The following is a 16,274-nucleotide window of genomic DNA, read 5'->3' as shown; positions in this document are numbered from 1 at the left end:
CATTCCACAGCTTGTATCAGTCAGTGAAGATATTTGTTCACTTTACTGGCTGCAAGTCCAAAAGAAGATTGTATTTAAAGCCTTATGCCTTGTCGTCTTGGCTCTACATTAAAAAGTGCTCTGTCCAGATTAATTCTTTATTTTACGGTTACTGTCTAGGTAGGACACTTGGGTCCATGTCCCATAAACTAGTGCAAGTTCCCAGGTTCCTCAAGACAAGCTGGGTCGGCAGGGTTTCAACGATGGTGGCCGCAAGGCTTTAGAATCTCTACCGTCCTGTATAGCAGAAATTGCTTCCTTTGTGGTTTTCAAAAAACAATTGAAGACTTGGCCTTTCACTCTCCATTTCTCATAGTTAGTGCTTCTGTCTCAGACCAGGTTCCTTTAGCGCTTTGACACCTTTGGGTTTAGTGCTCTCTATAAATTTTATATACATACATCATATACTTACTGGAACGTAAAGATTGCTTATTTTTACATATCCATGATTTCCAAACATAAGATATCTCTCATATATATATTTTAAATTGTCACTTTCAATCTCAGTTGAGCTCAAATTTGCAAACATTTTCCAGTACATTGACAATCAGTTTGTGTGTTCAAGAACAGTAGTGCATTTTGTTTGCAAGCCTTTGCCTTATCTGATATTTTGGTGGTGTTATGCTTAACTACATCCTGCAGCCTTATGACGACTCCTGCCCGTACATCCCTCACCCCCACCTGAATATACAGAACCAGATGTAGCGGTCGCACCTATGCCTTCCTTGTTTGTAAAGCCTGGAACAATTTACCCCTAAGCATTGGAACTTCTTCTTCAGGTCTTGAATTCCGCAAGTGGCAACCCTGGTTCAGCCCATACAGCTCCTGTTTCAGTGCCAGGATACCCTCCTGGCTGAGTTGTGCAATATACAGCTACATATAACATAGCATTTGAAACAGATAATTATAACATAATATAAGTTAGTAGGACCTAGTCACAGTGTGGAGGAAACATCTAGCAACCTGCTAGAAACATCAAGCCCTGCTAAAGAGGACCTAGATCTAGTGTGGAGGAAACATCTAGTCATCGGGTATTAATATTTTATTAAAAAGAACCCTGAATGAGTCTGAGAACTGTTTGGAATTGGAGAGCATGCTAGAAAGTCATTGTTTTTGAACAATCCAAAAGTCACTGTAATCAGATGCATTTATCCCCAGCAGTGGTGCTTGGGAGAAAAGCACAATACCTACTCATCAAGTCGAAGGGGGCATTTACAAGTATATGTGTGAACATGCACATGAAGGCCCAACTGCAAAACTCTCAGCCTTGATAGCTATGGCAGGGTCCCCGTATGTTAGGAATAGGAGAGAGAGTAAGGTCTAGCTGTAACTGGGTCAGTTTAAAGGTAACATCCTTCCTTTTTTTTTAACTAAGCCGTTTGCCAGTTTATGGAATCCCAGACCTGGATTGCCATGGTTGTGCTTTTTGGGCTTAGATATTTTTTGTTACAAAAAATACCTCGTTAAGGTCGTCTTTTGCTTTGTGTTGAAAGGAATGTGTAAAATAAGTTGAGAATTGCTAATGTAGAGAAGAGACCAGAAAGGGAAGGCCCTTTCTGGGCAGAAGGATTAGCATTTGATTTTTTGCCAGTTTTGCAATTTTTGTTTTTGTTTTTATGTAAACATCTTTACAATATTTTTTTTGTCATAATTTCCCTGAAGAGGAAGGCGTACGTGTCCCATGGGATCCTATGTGTTCATCGTGGCTCATCTGAGAGGTTGTCTGAACCACCACAGGAAGCCACCTGAGCCAAACGTTTCTTTGCCATCATGTGACACGCCTGGTTGGTGTTTGCAAAAACAGGCTGACTTGTTGGTTTTCTCACTCTCATTGAACATTGGGAATCAAAGGTTATCAGTCGACTGCTACTAATTGTAGCTTGTAGAAGACTTTTTTTTACTTGGTTAAAAATTATTTATTGAAAGTTGCGTGCAATCCGTGCAAAAAAGAGATTGTGCAATCTTGAGCCTCTTTAATGAAACAATCAAGGCTCAGTTCTCCAGAGATGCAGTCCAACCTACCCAACTCGAGTCCAATCCAGTCCACCGCAGTCCACTCCACTCCAGTCTAATCCACCAACTCCACCCTAATTCACCTGACTCAAAGCCACCCCACCCAATTCAATCCACACCACTCCAATCTCCCATCCAGTCCACCCACTCCATTCCACCCACTCCATTCCATTCCACCCCAGTCAGTCCACCCAATCTGCCTAAATCCAATCCATCCCACTCTAACCCAGTCCAATCCACCCCAATACCTCAGTCCACTCCACCCTATACCACCCCACTCTCCGACCTTGCACTCTACAACACACTTAACCACTGAACTCTAGTCCCTTCGACACTCTACTTCATCTATTCCACTCTGCAACACTCTTCTCCAACAAATCCACTCTACGAAACTCTACTCCTCCACTCTACGACACTCCACGCCACTAACTTTTATCCATGCTGAACAGCAGCTATACTTGTGTGCAACATGGCTAAAGGAAATTGCCAAAGACAATAGCTCTTGTATAGATGAGACCTATTGGCTATGCCAATGCTTGTTTTGTGCCGGCTACCACCTCAAAGAAACATTGCTCCACTTGGTAATCTAAGTTCTTATGGAATGGAAGTGAAAGATCAGTAATTTAAGGGTAGCATATGTCCTGTTTGCATTTACTCTCCTCCCTGCTTACAAGACATGTATGTGTCTGAGTTTACAGATTTAAAACTAGAGTGGCCTATGCTTCACACAGTTCATATAAAAGAAATGTACTTTTTTCGGAATGTAGTTTTCAATTTAGTTTTAAAGAAACTTTGTATTTATTATGTGTAGTCAGCAGAGTGATATTCCATATAAAAGGGTCGAGAAGCAAAACATGACAGCTTTTTGGACAAATGGGATATGTTCTTTAAATGAGTCCCTTAAAGGTTAGTAGTAGACCCATCTGTGGTGCTAAACATGAGGAAAATGTGTAGTACTGTCTTAATTTTGCCTGAGGCCGTAATTTTCTTTCCTCTGTCTAGAAGTAAGAAAAGTGTGACTAAATTATAACTTCTTATCTTTCCATTGTAACCGCTTGCAGGATCACAGCCACACACCGTGGATCATTATTGTAGCAAAGTTTCTGGAAAAGTGGCGTGTTGCGGTATGTTCAAAGTGCATGTATTCAAATTGTCCTGTTTGTTTTTTAATGTCACAGCCTGCTCGTTGTACATCACTAATCTCAAATGATGTACTTTGTTTTGGAAAGGTCTATTTATTTGAAGTATACATTAAAATTAATTGTATTACATATCCCAGTTTACACAAAATCCAAGTTGTGTTTTTTAATCTGTTATTTTTCATTTAGAATGATGGGCAGATACCCAATAACTATAAGGAAAAGGAAGCTTTCAGGGAGATGATTAGACAAGGTAGGCAACCAAAATGCATTTGTTTTGTTTCACACAGGCTTCAACAATTTTAACCACAGTATCTTGCCTCTTTGTATTAAAAAGGAATTTTAAAAAATGAGAATGGGGTTCCAGAAGATGAAGAGAACTTTGAAGAAGCAATCAAGAATGTGAACACAGCACTTGGAGCCTCAAAGGTACTTCAAACACATGATCTTAATCAAGTGAGAAAATATGCAAGACTGAGCAGACACTCTCATCTTGTTGAATTCCTGAATGATTCAAAGGCATCACTGCTGGGCCGGTGGGCGGAAACTCTGTTTCCGCCTGCCGGCCCAACGGGGATGTTGTAATGCGGCTGGCGGGATTGCGGCTGCATAGGTGGCCTCTCGGCGGTCAAACCTTGGCGGGCGGCCTCCTCCGCCCGCCAAGGTTGTAATGAGGGCCTTTGTCTTAAGATTTCTCTTTTCATCATGGTGTCTGAGAAACAAAACAAGCTTAAGATACTGCTTTTAACATTTTGCTGTTTTTAACTGCCTTTCACACGTATGCTTGAGGATGTAATTTATTGATGTGCTGTGTTTGATGGGGGTCTCCCCAAAATACGTATTTTAATGATACTGAAATTAGTTAAAGCGAAAGACAATTGATTTATTTTATAGGTTTGGTAAAAGAAATGCAAAATCAACCCTAGCTAAGAAATACAGAGATAAATTTAGCAGGGTATGCCAACACACTTTTATTACTGCTGAATTACGCATCAGAGTAGGTTGTGTGGGTCATAGCACATCCAAATGTTCTTGTGTTTGTATTGATCTGTTAATCATTTGGAAAGAAATGTAAATTCTAAATTTAATTCAACTAACTGTTTTTAATTGGTTTCAACATGATAGTACGTTGGGCAAATAAAATATATGTGATTAATGTGTACGTCATGAATAATATGGAACTGTTCATGAGGCTTCCATAATATGTCCTAAAATCTGTGCCTCCATTTGCTCAACATAATGTTTCCTTTTGGATGAAAATCTAATAAATAGGAAGCATTGGCAAGGCCAGCATGCCTGGTCCTTCATGTTGGTGTAGTGGTTACTCCTTATTTTTGTTTTTTACTTTTTTTGTTTATCTCAAGTTTATTCCATTAAAATATTTCCCCCTTCCTTAATGTGGGCATTGTAAATTGTAATAAATACATTTAAAAAGTATTACCTTATATATCCGTCCACTGCCCTAGAACTCTTTGTAAAAGCAACTTTAAGAAACATTTGCAATGCAATAGCTCTCGCATTTGTGAGAGTTATAGCTGCTGGCGTTGTAAATGATAATGTTTTCTACCTATGTGTTTTGTTTTGTAGTATAGTGGATGTGTGTGGAGTGGTTTTGTGTGTGTTGTATTTTAGAATTGTTAGTTATTAGTGGCCGCTTACCCCTTACTCAAATGTAATAACTGCTACAAGAAGTGTAATATAGCGGAGTAGCGCCTAAAATACGTACCACTTGAACATGCTCAGTAATTATATTAAATACATCATTGCACGTGGAAGAAACGTAGAAAAGAAAAAGAGCTTTTGCTGCTTTTCATATAGCAGTAAAGCACTGCCCAATACCAAATACATAAATTAAAAGGAATGCAGCTTTTTTTTTTTAAAGTTTTTTTTTATTTTTTTATATAGCACGAACCGGACCTAAAGGTATAGTTACATTACAAAGGTCACATTCATCTTTGATAGGCGCAAACAAAAGTAAGTAATTTGCCCAGAATCACATCATGTTGAGCAGACGCCAAGACACCTAGTCCGTTTCTATATTAAATAAATCATTGCACGTGGAAGAAATGTGGAAAAGAAAAAATGCTCTTGCAGCTTTTGATATAGCAGTAAACTACTCTCCAATACAAAAGTACATAAATTGGAAGTTGTGTGTTTTTTTTTTTTTTTATATATATCGAAAGCAAACTAAATCCGAAGGTATTGATCCGCTTTGCATGAGCACCAGTTACATTACACCGGGTCAGATTCATGCTTGGTAGGCTTAAGGAGATTAAGTAATTTACCCAGGATCACAAGATGTTGTGATGACGCAAAGACTCAAATCTGGTTCTCTAGCTCCAAGGTTGGCAGCTTTGGACATTACACTACATCCTCTCTTTTAATTACCACAAAAGTAAATTATAAACATATTTTTTAAATAAATAAATTAATTTATTATATGCACCAACGCGAGGTCGAAAACAACGTAAAGCAACATAATTTAGTGGAAAGATGTTTTTAATTATCAAAAGGGTATCGTTGTCTTTAGGCTACCTTTACACAGTAAGCTAACTGTAATGTAGTCATACTTTTTTGTCAGAAAAAGAAAGGAGGGTGCGCCAAGGAGTCTAGAATAGTGTGAGAAGTTTGAATAATTTCTTGACATGTTGGTAAAGGAGAGAGCAACAGGATAATAAAGTGCAAATTAGGCTTATATTAAAGATCGTTATCTTTACTATAGCGGTATATATGGAACACACAGTGAATCAGTTGCCATAAAGAACAGAATCTCAAACTTCCCACAAAGACTATAACTAGCTTCGTAAGCTGCCAAGCCGTGTAGAGAGCACAGTGCACGTAATAGAGCCAAGGAAAAAAATGACATAAACAAAACTAAAACATGTTCAAGAGTTGAAAACGTGAACAAAATGCACAAAAGTGGGCAAAAACGTGTTTAAATCGGGTATTATTGTGTGTGCACTTTCCTTTCAAATTAATTGCTGTCCTTGGCATTAGTGGCATTCGCTTGCAGAAAACAAAGACTACAGCTACCACAATGCAGAGATTTGGACAGAATTCATTAAATCCCATTGACATTCAGTCCCATCTGTGCTAGATGTCTTGTGCACAGATGCTTTGTCTCTTTGTGTCATATGTGCGGCTTTTGATCAAGTGCTACTTTGAGCAATAGTTCTCAAGTGTTTACTGTCTGCAGCAAATAAAGTGGACCGCAAGTCTTTTCTTACTTTTGTGGCTCTCTTTACACCACAAAGTAACATAGAACGTTTGGGCGGTTGATAATAGTGCTTGTCAGGCCCAGAATACAACCCGCTATTAACATTAACACCAAGATGGCTGAAGGTGCCCCAACTAACTGCTGGAAAATATAAAACTGGGAGCTTGCAGCATAGGTTGCCAAGCCTTTGTTGTTGCAATTAAGGCGTATTGAAAACATTTTGTAATGGACGGCTTAACTTATATCCAAAACAGCACCTGTTAACATATGGTATTACTAGTTATTTTATCTATGCTACAATGTGCCAGCGCCTTCTTTTTAGGTTGCCTTTACAACCAACATAGATATATGAAGCTACCAAGTCCTTTCCTGTCCCTATTAAGGAGTAGTAAACAAATATAACTTCAAAATAAAGCACTGCTACATTGCTGCGCACGTATAATAACTAGTAAAACCATGTGCCCACACGTTGCACCTTCAAATAAAAATAAGTGTTTAGAAATGTTGGCTTTGAAGTGCTATCTACCAAGTTGTACGTTGAAATACAGTTTGAATGTCCATTTTAATGTGTGCAATACCCAATAGTGCAAGATGAAAGGAAAACAATACTGTAACGTGAGAAAACACAATGTGGTAGAAGTACATTAACGAATGCTTTTAGGCGAGCACCACACATCTCTTCAAAGTGCAGTTCTGCCACCCTGGATATTGACTAGGTTAGAATGACTCCTCATGCTCTTGGTACAATCACTTCCGATTACAGGCAGCAATGTGGCTCCAGCTTTGTTCATACACACTTTTGCTGTTGAAGAAACTGGCGTCTCACTGGCCACTGTATGCAAAGAACTGGATGATAAATTACTCCCGTTATTGCTGTTTCATATTCGCTCAAGAAGACGTTCGGCTGAGATGTATGTGGAACCCACTTCTACTCTGTTTGACTGCTGATAACAAGGGGGCCAGGAACCAATTTCTGCAGTTTAATAACCATGCTTATCAAAGCTGTATTCTTAAGGGAGAAAAAGCAAGAACAAACACTGCCTTGGGCTGTGCCTATGCAACGCTCTCAGATTTTTAGTAATGTTTGCCTCTTAAAAAGGCTAATGAGACACCATAATAGGTCATCTATATTGTACTGGTCCACACATTTGATGAACTGTATACTTCGTAGAATCGTATTAAAAACAAGCATTTGAAATGCAACAGGTTTCGCACATTTCAAACAAGTTAATTGACAACTTTTGACAACAGCGCCCACAAGCCAAAAAAAAAAAAAGCTCTAATGAAGTTAGCAGAGCAGCCTGAGAAGATTTATGGTCACCTAAAGGAGATAAGCAATGCTGTGTGTCCCATGTTGTGAGTGCTGGCAGGGAGGGTCCCTGGAGAGAGATAGAGATAGAGAGAGAGAGAGAGAGACTCTGCTATGTGATGCAAGGGCATATGGTGTTTATTTAGGAAAACAGGCTTATTTTAGGTGCCTTTGTCTAGTAAAAAAAAAAAAGCTTATTTTAGGAGCAGGTTAGAAGACAGCACTGGAATAAAGCCAAAACAAATATCAGCGACATGGGAGGAGGTGGGAGGAATGGAATGCTGCAATAAAACACAGGCAGCTACCAGCCTAAACAGCACAGTGAAAGGGGACGACCAAAGAAATGTAAAAAAATAAAAGTACGTCTGTTGCAGCAACAAATAAAGAAAGCAAACTTGAACAATACAGCACTACCAAATCACTGCTCTGAACCAAAAAAAGGAGGGAGAAAAAGGCATAACTGACCACTAGCGAGCAATATTTTTTAAAGGACACAGCAACCGACAAATGAAATTGCTTTAACCCTTAGTATAAGTATACTTAAGTATACACCAGGTCGAATGCTAACGCTCTACCTAAAAAGGAGATAGGAAATAAATCAGTGGTGGCTTGTGAATTTTAAAGGTTGTGGGGCGTAAAACAAACCCTGCAAGCTGCACCCAATCTTAGATGGATCAAACTAGCAATAAGTGAAATTTATCACATACTTTAAATTCTCTACCCAGGCGTATCAGTTTTCAAGTGTGTTAATTATTCCCTCCTTCAGGCACTCCTATTCGAGGCATAAGATAGCCTCACTAGTATCTAAACATGTGACAGGCAGGTGGATGCAGCACACTAAGCAACACTTAATTTTATATTCAGCCCTTGTGTTCAGGCTCTAATTTGTTTGAAATCTGAGTGTGCGTGCTCTGGAACGTCCTAGGCTGTTTTTTAAACAACTTTTCTTTATTTACTATTTTTAAAATAAGTGTGACCCTGGATAATAATGTTGATTGAAATGTTCGCACAATTACAACAGTCTCATCAAAACATTTACCACAAAACCGTGCATTAAGCATGTTGCATCTATAAATAAAACTTCCCTGGGACGGTGAGCAGTTGGACTGGGACTGCGCGTCTTTTACATTTACACTTGTCGACACGCTCGACTCACCCATATCACTGAGGGAAAAAGGACTGCCTTTCTGTTGCTCCAATACAGTGTGCAAGTACTGGAAGAGCAATTAGTCTGAACCCCTTTATGATAGCGACAGGCATTGTGAGACATTCCCATGCCTTTCAGCTCTAACTATAGCCCTCTCAATTGTGCAGTGTGCAGCATAAAAGACTTGTGTGTTGGATGCAAGTCCAAGCCAGAGAAACTAATCTGATGAAATTAAATACTTGAAGTATACAGGGTCAATTATACACCATATCACATGAAGTGTAAAGTTTGATATGAAACAGAATGCATAAGTATTCTTTCTGGAAAAAAATAAACACTGGGCTCAACACCCCTGATCTATCGCTCTCATTGGTAACAAACTCACACCACATCATCCTCCAGATGACAGTCCTAGTCTAATTGTTCAGCACAATGGAAATTTTAAAAAAAAAGCTTTTTATTCATTGAGGGACATAACAGCAGGCTCCATAAGAAGGTATGAGATTGTCAGAAAGGAAGTGATTGGAGTTGGAGAAGGATGAGCAACTGAAAGCTGAAGCCAGGTGCGAGCCAGGGGGCTGGCTTTGGCTCAGTTAGAAGTCATTTTAAAACTTCCAACCTAAAACCAGATGAGCTCTCAAGGGAGGTGATTAAACCTAATGACTACAGTTGTTGACCATATAACATGGGAACCCAGGTTCAAATCCTGCCCTCACTTTAGCATTATAGCATTATATGAATCATGACAAGTCTCTGTGCCAGAAAAACATCATGCAACATAGCCTGCATCTGTTACGAAGCACTCTTATGGCTTTAAAGAAGGTCTGTGTTGCTATTTAACATTGCCAACAATAAAATGTCTGCGTGTCACCCCACACTCCAATCACATCCTTTAAAAGTTGAGGAAAAACATTAATTAAATGTCAGAGAGAGATACACTCTAGTGGGTGCACTGCACAGAATAAAACTGGAAAATCTGTGATCAGTCCTGGTTACCCTGCCAGATCAAAGTGTGTGATCCTAAGCAAACACATTCTTTCATCGAGCCTGTGTTCAATATCACATAGTGGAGCACTTTGAAATACTTGTGTTCACGATGTGCACTCCAAAGGCCAGATGTATAAAAGGGATTTACCCATTCTATGTCTATGGGAAAATGTGTTCGTACATATGGCCCCTAGTTCACTAACAGTTTGATCACCTGGGCCAGGGTGGAATATTTCTCCCTTCACATCTAAAATCTCTCACTTTTAAATGACATTTCTCAATAGAGTTATAATCTGATATACTAGGGTGAAAAGCTTTCAGTTTTAAAGAAATACACGTTTTGAGTTTTGAAGGCATCTTATCACCCTCATTAAAACATTGACCACCAAGCAGCGCATTAAGCATGTTGCTAGACTACAGTTCATTGTTAGTTGGCATGTTTATTGCATGATATACATGCCAAATATTGCCAAAGCTCAGCTTGTGCACTGACTGTAAGTACCAAAGAAGTACCTTCGCTTTTCTTGTTGATTTTCAGGCTTGCCCACTTCTAATTGGATCCTTTGAAGTGACAAGGCAGAAGAGAGGTCGTGAAGAGAAGGAATTAAAACAAAAAAAAATGATAATCATTTCCTTACCTAGAGAAAGACACACAGAAGTTGCACCGGCCCTGAGAGAGCCACCGGGAGCTGCTGAACAAGAGTACTTGGACATTGCCAAACCACCCTGCCTAAGGGCTGAAAGTATTCACCTTATCTTTAGCACCTCTCTTGACAGTCCTGCGCCATGCCTGGGGAGGTGTGAACAGCAACACTTCATGGGGATGGTCTACAGAAACGAGATGTAATGTGATAGAGAGCCACACGAGCCTCAGCATCAGAGTGACTGCTCTGTGCTGCCATTAGTGAAGAAATCTCACAGACAGTACTTTATGAAATAACCCAATATGGCAGCATCCCAAGCATGCATGTTTCTATAAAACTGAAAGGTGCGTACTGTGTCTCTTTACTGCATGTGACCTGGTGTCTCTGATGACGCCTGTCACGTGCATATTCCTACAGTCCTGTAATCCCATTCACAACTCGTCACAGAGTGGGGTGGGATCAGTCAGGTTTACTGATCCTCCCATGCTGGGACGAGTTAGAAAAGGTGGAACACTCGCTGATTGACACACTGTCTTAGGAAGCACAGGCTGCAGTCTGAAGCGCCCAAGTACAATCAGTCAGAGAGGGTGGTGTTCGTCAGTGGGGAGTTGTGGCCCTATGCTCTTTCAGGTCACAGAATCAAGGGCTTAAATCAAGCATGCCCTGAAAAACCTGCGACATTGCATGTGCGCAGTAAGTGCATGTGCCTGTCAGTGCTGTGACTGCCTGACCCTCGCGCAGAGAGAGGGTCAGAAGCTATGCTGAGTAATCAACACTTACTGCACATAGCATTTCTGAATAATTTAAAAAACTGAAAGAGGTAAGAAATATAGGGGGCGTAGCCCCCACGCCCTTTAAAAGAAACCGCCACTGAAATAAATGACCATCTAGCTGGGCACCTGAAGTACAGGCACCACAAATAGTATAAAGGAAGAATTGAAAAAGCAGAATAAGATTAGGTTGGTCACTGTAATGAAAGGAGCTACTTTTAAGTGAACGTGAACAGTGTGCTCAAGCTTTATGCAGTCACTCAAATGAAGAGAGCTGTGTAAAATAGACAGACCCATCGCCCTATAAAGTATGCTGTAGTGGGCTGAAACAAAATGTAAATGACAATTTACCAGAGCAATACATAATGACTGACAGCCTCTCTGTATGTCATGTATGATGTTTTTGAAGAAATTACCCAAATTACCCACAAAAATAATTAACAAGCTACATATACACACTCTCCATAGAACTTTATTATCCTTTGTGATGTGGATGTTGCTGTTGAACAGCCTTCATCAGTGATATTCCTCTGAATGCAAGCACTACATGATGCTATCACAGACAGATGTGAGCAGATCCTCTCATGGCTATGAGGGGCTAAGTGCTAATACTCAATTGTATATTTTTGAAGGGCAATAGGGTCATGCTGATTAGACATGTTGTATGTTCTTGCTGCCAGCTCAGACTCATATTGATTTGGTGAAATGTGTTTCATTTTGTTGTCAGTGCACAAACATTTTGACCCCTAGACTCCCTGAGGGTAAAGCTCATTCTTGAAACAAGTCAGTTGGACACATGAGAAGATTAGCAGAAGTAATAATTTAAATGCTTTTTAGTACCTGACAGTTCTGAGCCAATATTTTAGAGTCCTCATTGTGGAGAGGGATTAATTAAAGGAGTTTTAGATTTGGCTTTTGTAAACTTGTACTTGAGCCTTGGAGGGTAGTAGAACTATAAAGAAAATAGTACCTTCTGGTCCAGCCTGCCACCATACGTATTAACAGACTCAAAATCTTTTACTTAACACTTTGAACTCTGCAAATCACATGTGACTACATACATCTAATGACAAATGGGATTGTCCATATTTAATTAATTGTCCATGTACTACTTGAACGTTGTAATATTGGATCGATCATAGTGGAAGCCGTACATGTAATTGATAGTAAACCTGCCATTCTCTCTCCAGGATACTCTTAATAGGCCTCCTCGCCTTCAGAAGTTCTAAAGCGACCAATCCAGGATGTGCAAATAAGATAATAATCTCGTGACGACCCCCAAACCTTTCTAATTTCAGGAATCACACACAGTCAGACATTTGGAGTATGTGGCTTTTTTCCAGTATTGGAGCGTACAGCTCTGCTGAACTTAATTTGCCTTGGCATGTTCTCCGCATTATTACCTTTGATTTAAATGCTATTCTTGTTCACTACAGTTCTTTATGCAAACCAGGTATGTGTGAGACTTCACAAATAATATACATCACAGTTATCTTTTTTTGTAGATACCGAGTAGCATTGACGAAATCTTCAATGATGAGCGATGTGTTAACCTTTCACAACAGGTAAAAAAAAAAAAAAAGTAGTGGCAGCACACAGACTATTATCTCCTGGCCTGTTTGACATGGAAGCGCACAATGATACACTCATGTTGTGCTTTATCTGTTTACAGTCCTCCTCCTTTTGGATTTTAGCTCGTGCTTTGAAGGAATTTGTATTAAAAGAAGGTCATGGAAATTTACCTGTCCGGGGCACCATTCCAGATATGATTGCTGATTCAGATAAATTTATTAGACTACAGAGTGTGTAAGTATTTAAAGTTTTTTTCTTTGAAGAACTGATACTTGTTCATGGGCTATTCAAAACTGTTTCAGATTAAATAGAACGTAAGCAGCTACAAAAGGTAATTCCTTACATTAAATGGCAGTCTGTCAAATCCGTTCACTAAATGGCAGGCTGTCAGTGTTCTGTCAGATGTAATTAGCTTTATGACTCATTTTGATGAGTGTCTTGCTTTTTTAGTAATGCTGTGTTGTATCTATGAAAGTAAAAGCCTTCCTTGAAAGAAGTTTGTTGCCAGGTAAATTCTGTGCATATCTAATCTTTCTATAAAATAGAAAGGTCTTATTTTCTTTGAGGTTATCCTACGGAAAATAGGCAAAATACTAAACTAAAAGCATGGTATTTGCTTTTATGTATGAATTCGCCCCACGTTTTTGCAATAACCTCCTTGAAAGAAAGATTTTAGGTGATTTTCATGGGATGGTGTTTGCTTTATACATGATTGCCATGGTCTTGAATAGGCCCTGTGTTTCGAATACATGGAACAACAGTACTTGAAGTATCTCTCTTGAACAAATGTACTTCAGTTGTCAATTGTCTATTGAGCAGTGTTGCCTGCAATCCGTTTTGTGATCCTGCTTATGTTGTGTGTGAGACCTAGTTCATCTAGCCTTGCCTTAGGATTTGCCTTTTTTGGTTCATTATTTTGACATGAAAAAAACGGTTTTTGTGTTTTTACTAATCCCTCGAAATACATTCTCTACTGGTAACCATTCATATAGTATCACAGCAAAGCAACTGTAATCTAGGAACTGTTTTGCCCCAAGCAAAATTGGTAGCTCAGATCTGGAGACCAGTCAGATGTTTTTATTTTTCCCCCCAAATTTCCCAGAATTTCACGCAGATCTCTTCCATGGCTTTTGAACATAAAAGCGGCTCAAAATACACATTGTGTGTACCAGTGTGTACCAACCTTTGCAATTCCCCTGGTGCTTAATGCAACTTCTTGTGATTTAGGTGCACTTTTATGCTACTAAAGGGGTCATAAGGAAGAAGAAGGTAAAACTCTTCATCACTTTCAATGCAAAAGGGATTGGCTAAATCTAAACTGAATTGATTACCCAGCTCTCTTCATCAGATGCAACAACAACATACTATACATAAGCCCTCATTCTCGCACCAGAGTAAGCAGTAAAAAGAAAATGGGGTGAAACGTAATATTCTTCTTATACAGTGCTGCTTCCCATTCTTGATAAGTTTGTTGAACTGGTTAATTTTTATGCCCCCTGGGAAAGCTGTAGGACAGGTCAAACCCTTCCAGCGTGCCATACTAGTGATTGTTAGTTACAAGCCCCTCGATATCATGTTGTATCTGGCAGTCCTACTGAATTAACTGAATTTGTATTGGTCCATCATCTTGTGCACCTGTGACACTTTATTCGATTTTGTCGAAAAGGTAAGTGACATCTACAATGCTGAGATTGATAGTGACTTCAGTTTCTGCACTGGTGAATTCTGTTTCGAAATACAGTTCTAGGTCTGTTGTTCCACCTGCCACGAGAGACTTTTATCTTCCAGACTGTTAGGAAAAAATATCACACATTTTCTACATGCAGAAGAGCTGCTCACTGGGAAGAAAATCCTTAGACGAGTGTCTGTTTCCCGAGTTACAGATCTTTTTGGTGTCTGACTGCCTCCAGATTCCAGAAGTTTACAAATCTAGGTAAGTCAATGGCGATAGTGTAGCATAAACTCTGCTTCCCCCAAAAAATAATGAAATAGGGGTATATTTAATTATTAGACTGGTAACAGGCCTGACATGCTCACAGAAGGAGATTTCCAGTCTCTGAAATTCTCTTGCCGGAGGAACATTACCCTCATTCCTCCACAATCTGGAAGGCAGCTGAAGTACTGAAGCTTATGCTTCCAAAATTCATGCCAAATGTAACATATTTAGAGATTCTCAATGCTAGACCTGAAGATTATGCTTTGTGCAAGGCCCAAGTATGACACAAGTATGAGAAGCTTTCTGCACTTACAGTGAATAGGCAAGTGGCAATGAAACTAAATCCAGAGCTGCCTTTCCCTCGAAATCAAATCAAAGAAATCTTTATTCGCTAAAATAAAGCAGTAAATGTACACAACAATTAATACAAGACCTACAAGAACTATTAAGCTACATAGCATGCCTTTATCTAAATATCTTTTGAGCCACTTTCTGAGCTCCCTATTTATGAGAAAATAAGCAGTGAGGTGGGGCATGGATGCTCTTCGGAGGTTAAGTAGATAATATGCCTTTATCTAAATATCTTTTGAGCCACTTTCCGAGCTCCCTATTTATGAGAAAATTAGCAGTGAGGTGGGGCGTGGATGCTCTTGGGAGGTTAAGTAGATATGTATTACACTGCCAATCCAGAAGGTGCACTTCTAGTTTTTCAGGTTTCAAGTCATGGGTCCAGCTCTTGTACTATTGCTGCTTGCAGGAAGTTTGCATCAGCATTTCAAAAACATTGGGTGTTACAGATAGCTGTGTAACTGAGCCCATCAGTTTCAAAGCACTCCACAGCAATTCTTTGGCTTTACAGAGATGGGGGGGGGGGGGATTAGGTAGCTGCAGGAGATTGGGTAGCCACCTAAAACAGCACCAGTAACTATTTTCTTCGTTTTACCTGCCCAACCCTAAGGCACTCTGAATGATCTGTTAAAACATTTAATAACACCCTGGGTTGGAGAATAGGTTGGGGTGGTAGAGGGGGGCATAGGCCTACTCTCACTATCAGTTTTCTGAACAGATGTTTGATGAAACAGGGGTTCAGAGTTGTGTCCACTAAAATGATCTCAGTGGAACTTAAGGATTGTAAGTGGATGGCCTCCTTGACTCGCCAAGGTGCAAAATTTGTCATTCCTACTTCTTTGGGAAAAGACCAACCCCTGGTCTGCAGGTCCAATGGTAGCTCTGAAGGGCCACTTAAAGCTTCACCCCTGAAGGGTGCACAGGTCAAGGAACATCACGCCTCCCTAGGGAGTAAGGCACCAAGCTCTGAGCCAAACAATAAATGGTAATGACCTTTGGATCCAGCTCCGACACCCACTGCAGGTTGACCTCAAAAGCAGTCTTTGAAGTCTGCCAAGCCTCCGCCCATGAACGGGTAACTTTGCTTCTACCCAAGGCATCAAGCATCCTCCCTCAAAACAAAGGTCAATACTTAAAGCTCCACCAAAAGCAG

At 39.8% G+C, this 16,274-nt stretch overlaps 1 protein-coding gene across 1 annotated transcript in view; it reads left to right on the top strand.

The window, feature by feature from the left end:
* Nucleotides 1–16,274, top strand: part of NAE1 (NEDD8 activating enzyme E1 subunit 1) — a 308,399-nt gene that overhangs the window by 85,514 nt on the left and 206,611 nt on the right. The window contains exons 9-13 of the mRNA XM_069217198.1: nt 3,114–3,176; nt 3,381–3,444; nt 3,529–3,620; nt 12,771–12,830; nt 12,938–13,071. Of these exons, the coding sequence (XP_069073299.1) occupies nt 3,114–3,176; nt 3,381–3,444; nt 3,529–3,620; nt 12,771–12,830; nt 12,938–13,071 (413 nt within the window). The remainder of the gene's footprint in view (nt 1–3,113; nt 3,177–3,380; nt 3,445–3,528; nt 3,621–12,770; nt 12,831–12,937; nt 13,072–16,274) is intronic.

Source organism: Pleurodeles waltl, chromosome 12 (assembly GCF_031143425.1).
Source record: "Pleurodeles waltl isolate 20211129_DDA chromosome 12, aPleWal1.hap1.20221129, whole genome shotgun sequence".
Classification (NCBI taxonomy): Eukaryota; Metazoa; Chordata; class Amphibia; order Caudata; family Salamandridae; genus Pleurodeles; species Pleurodeles waltl.
This window is presented reverse-complemented; position numbering and strand designations above follow the sequence as displayed.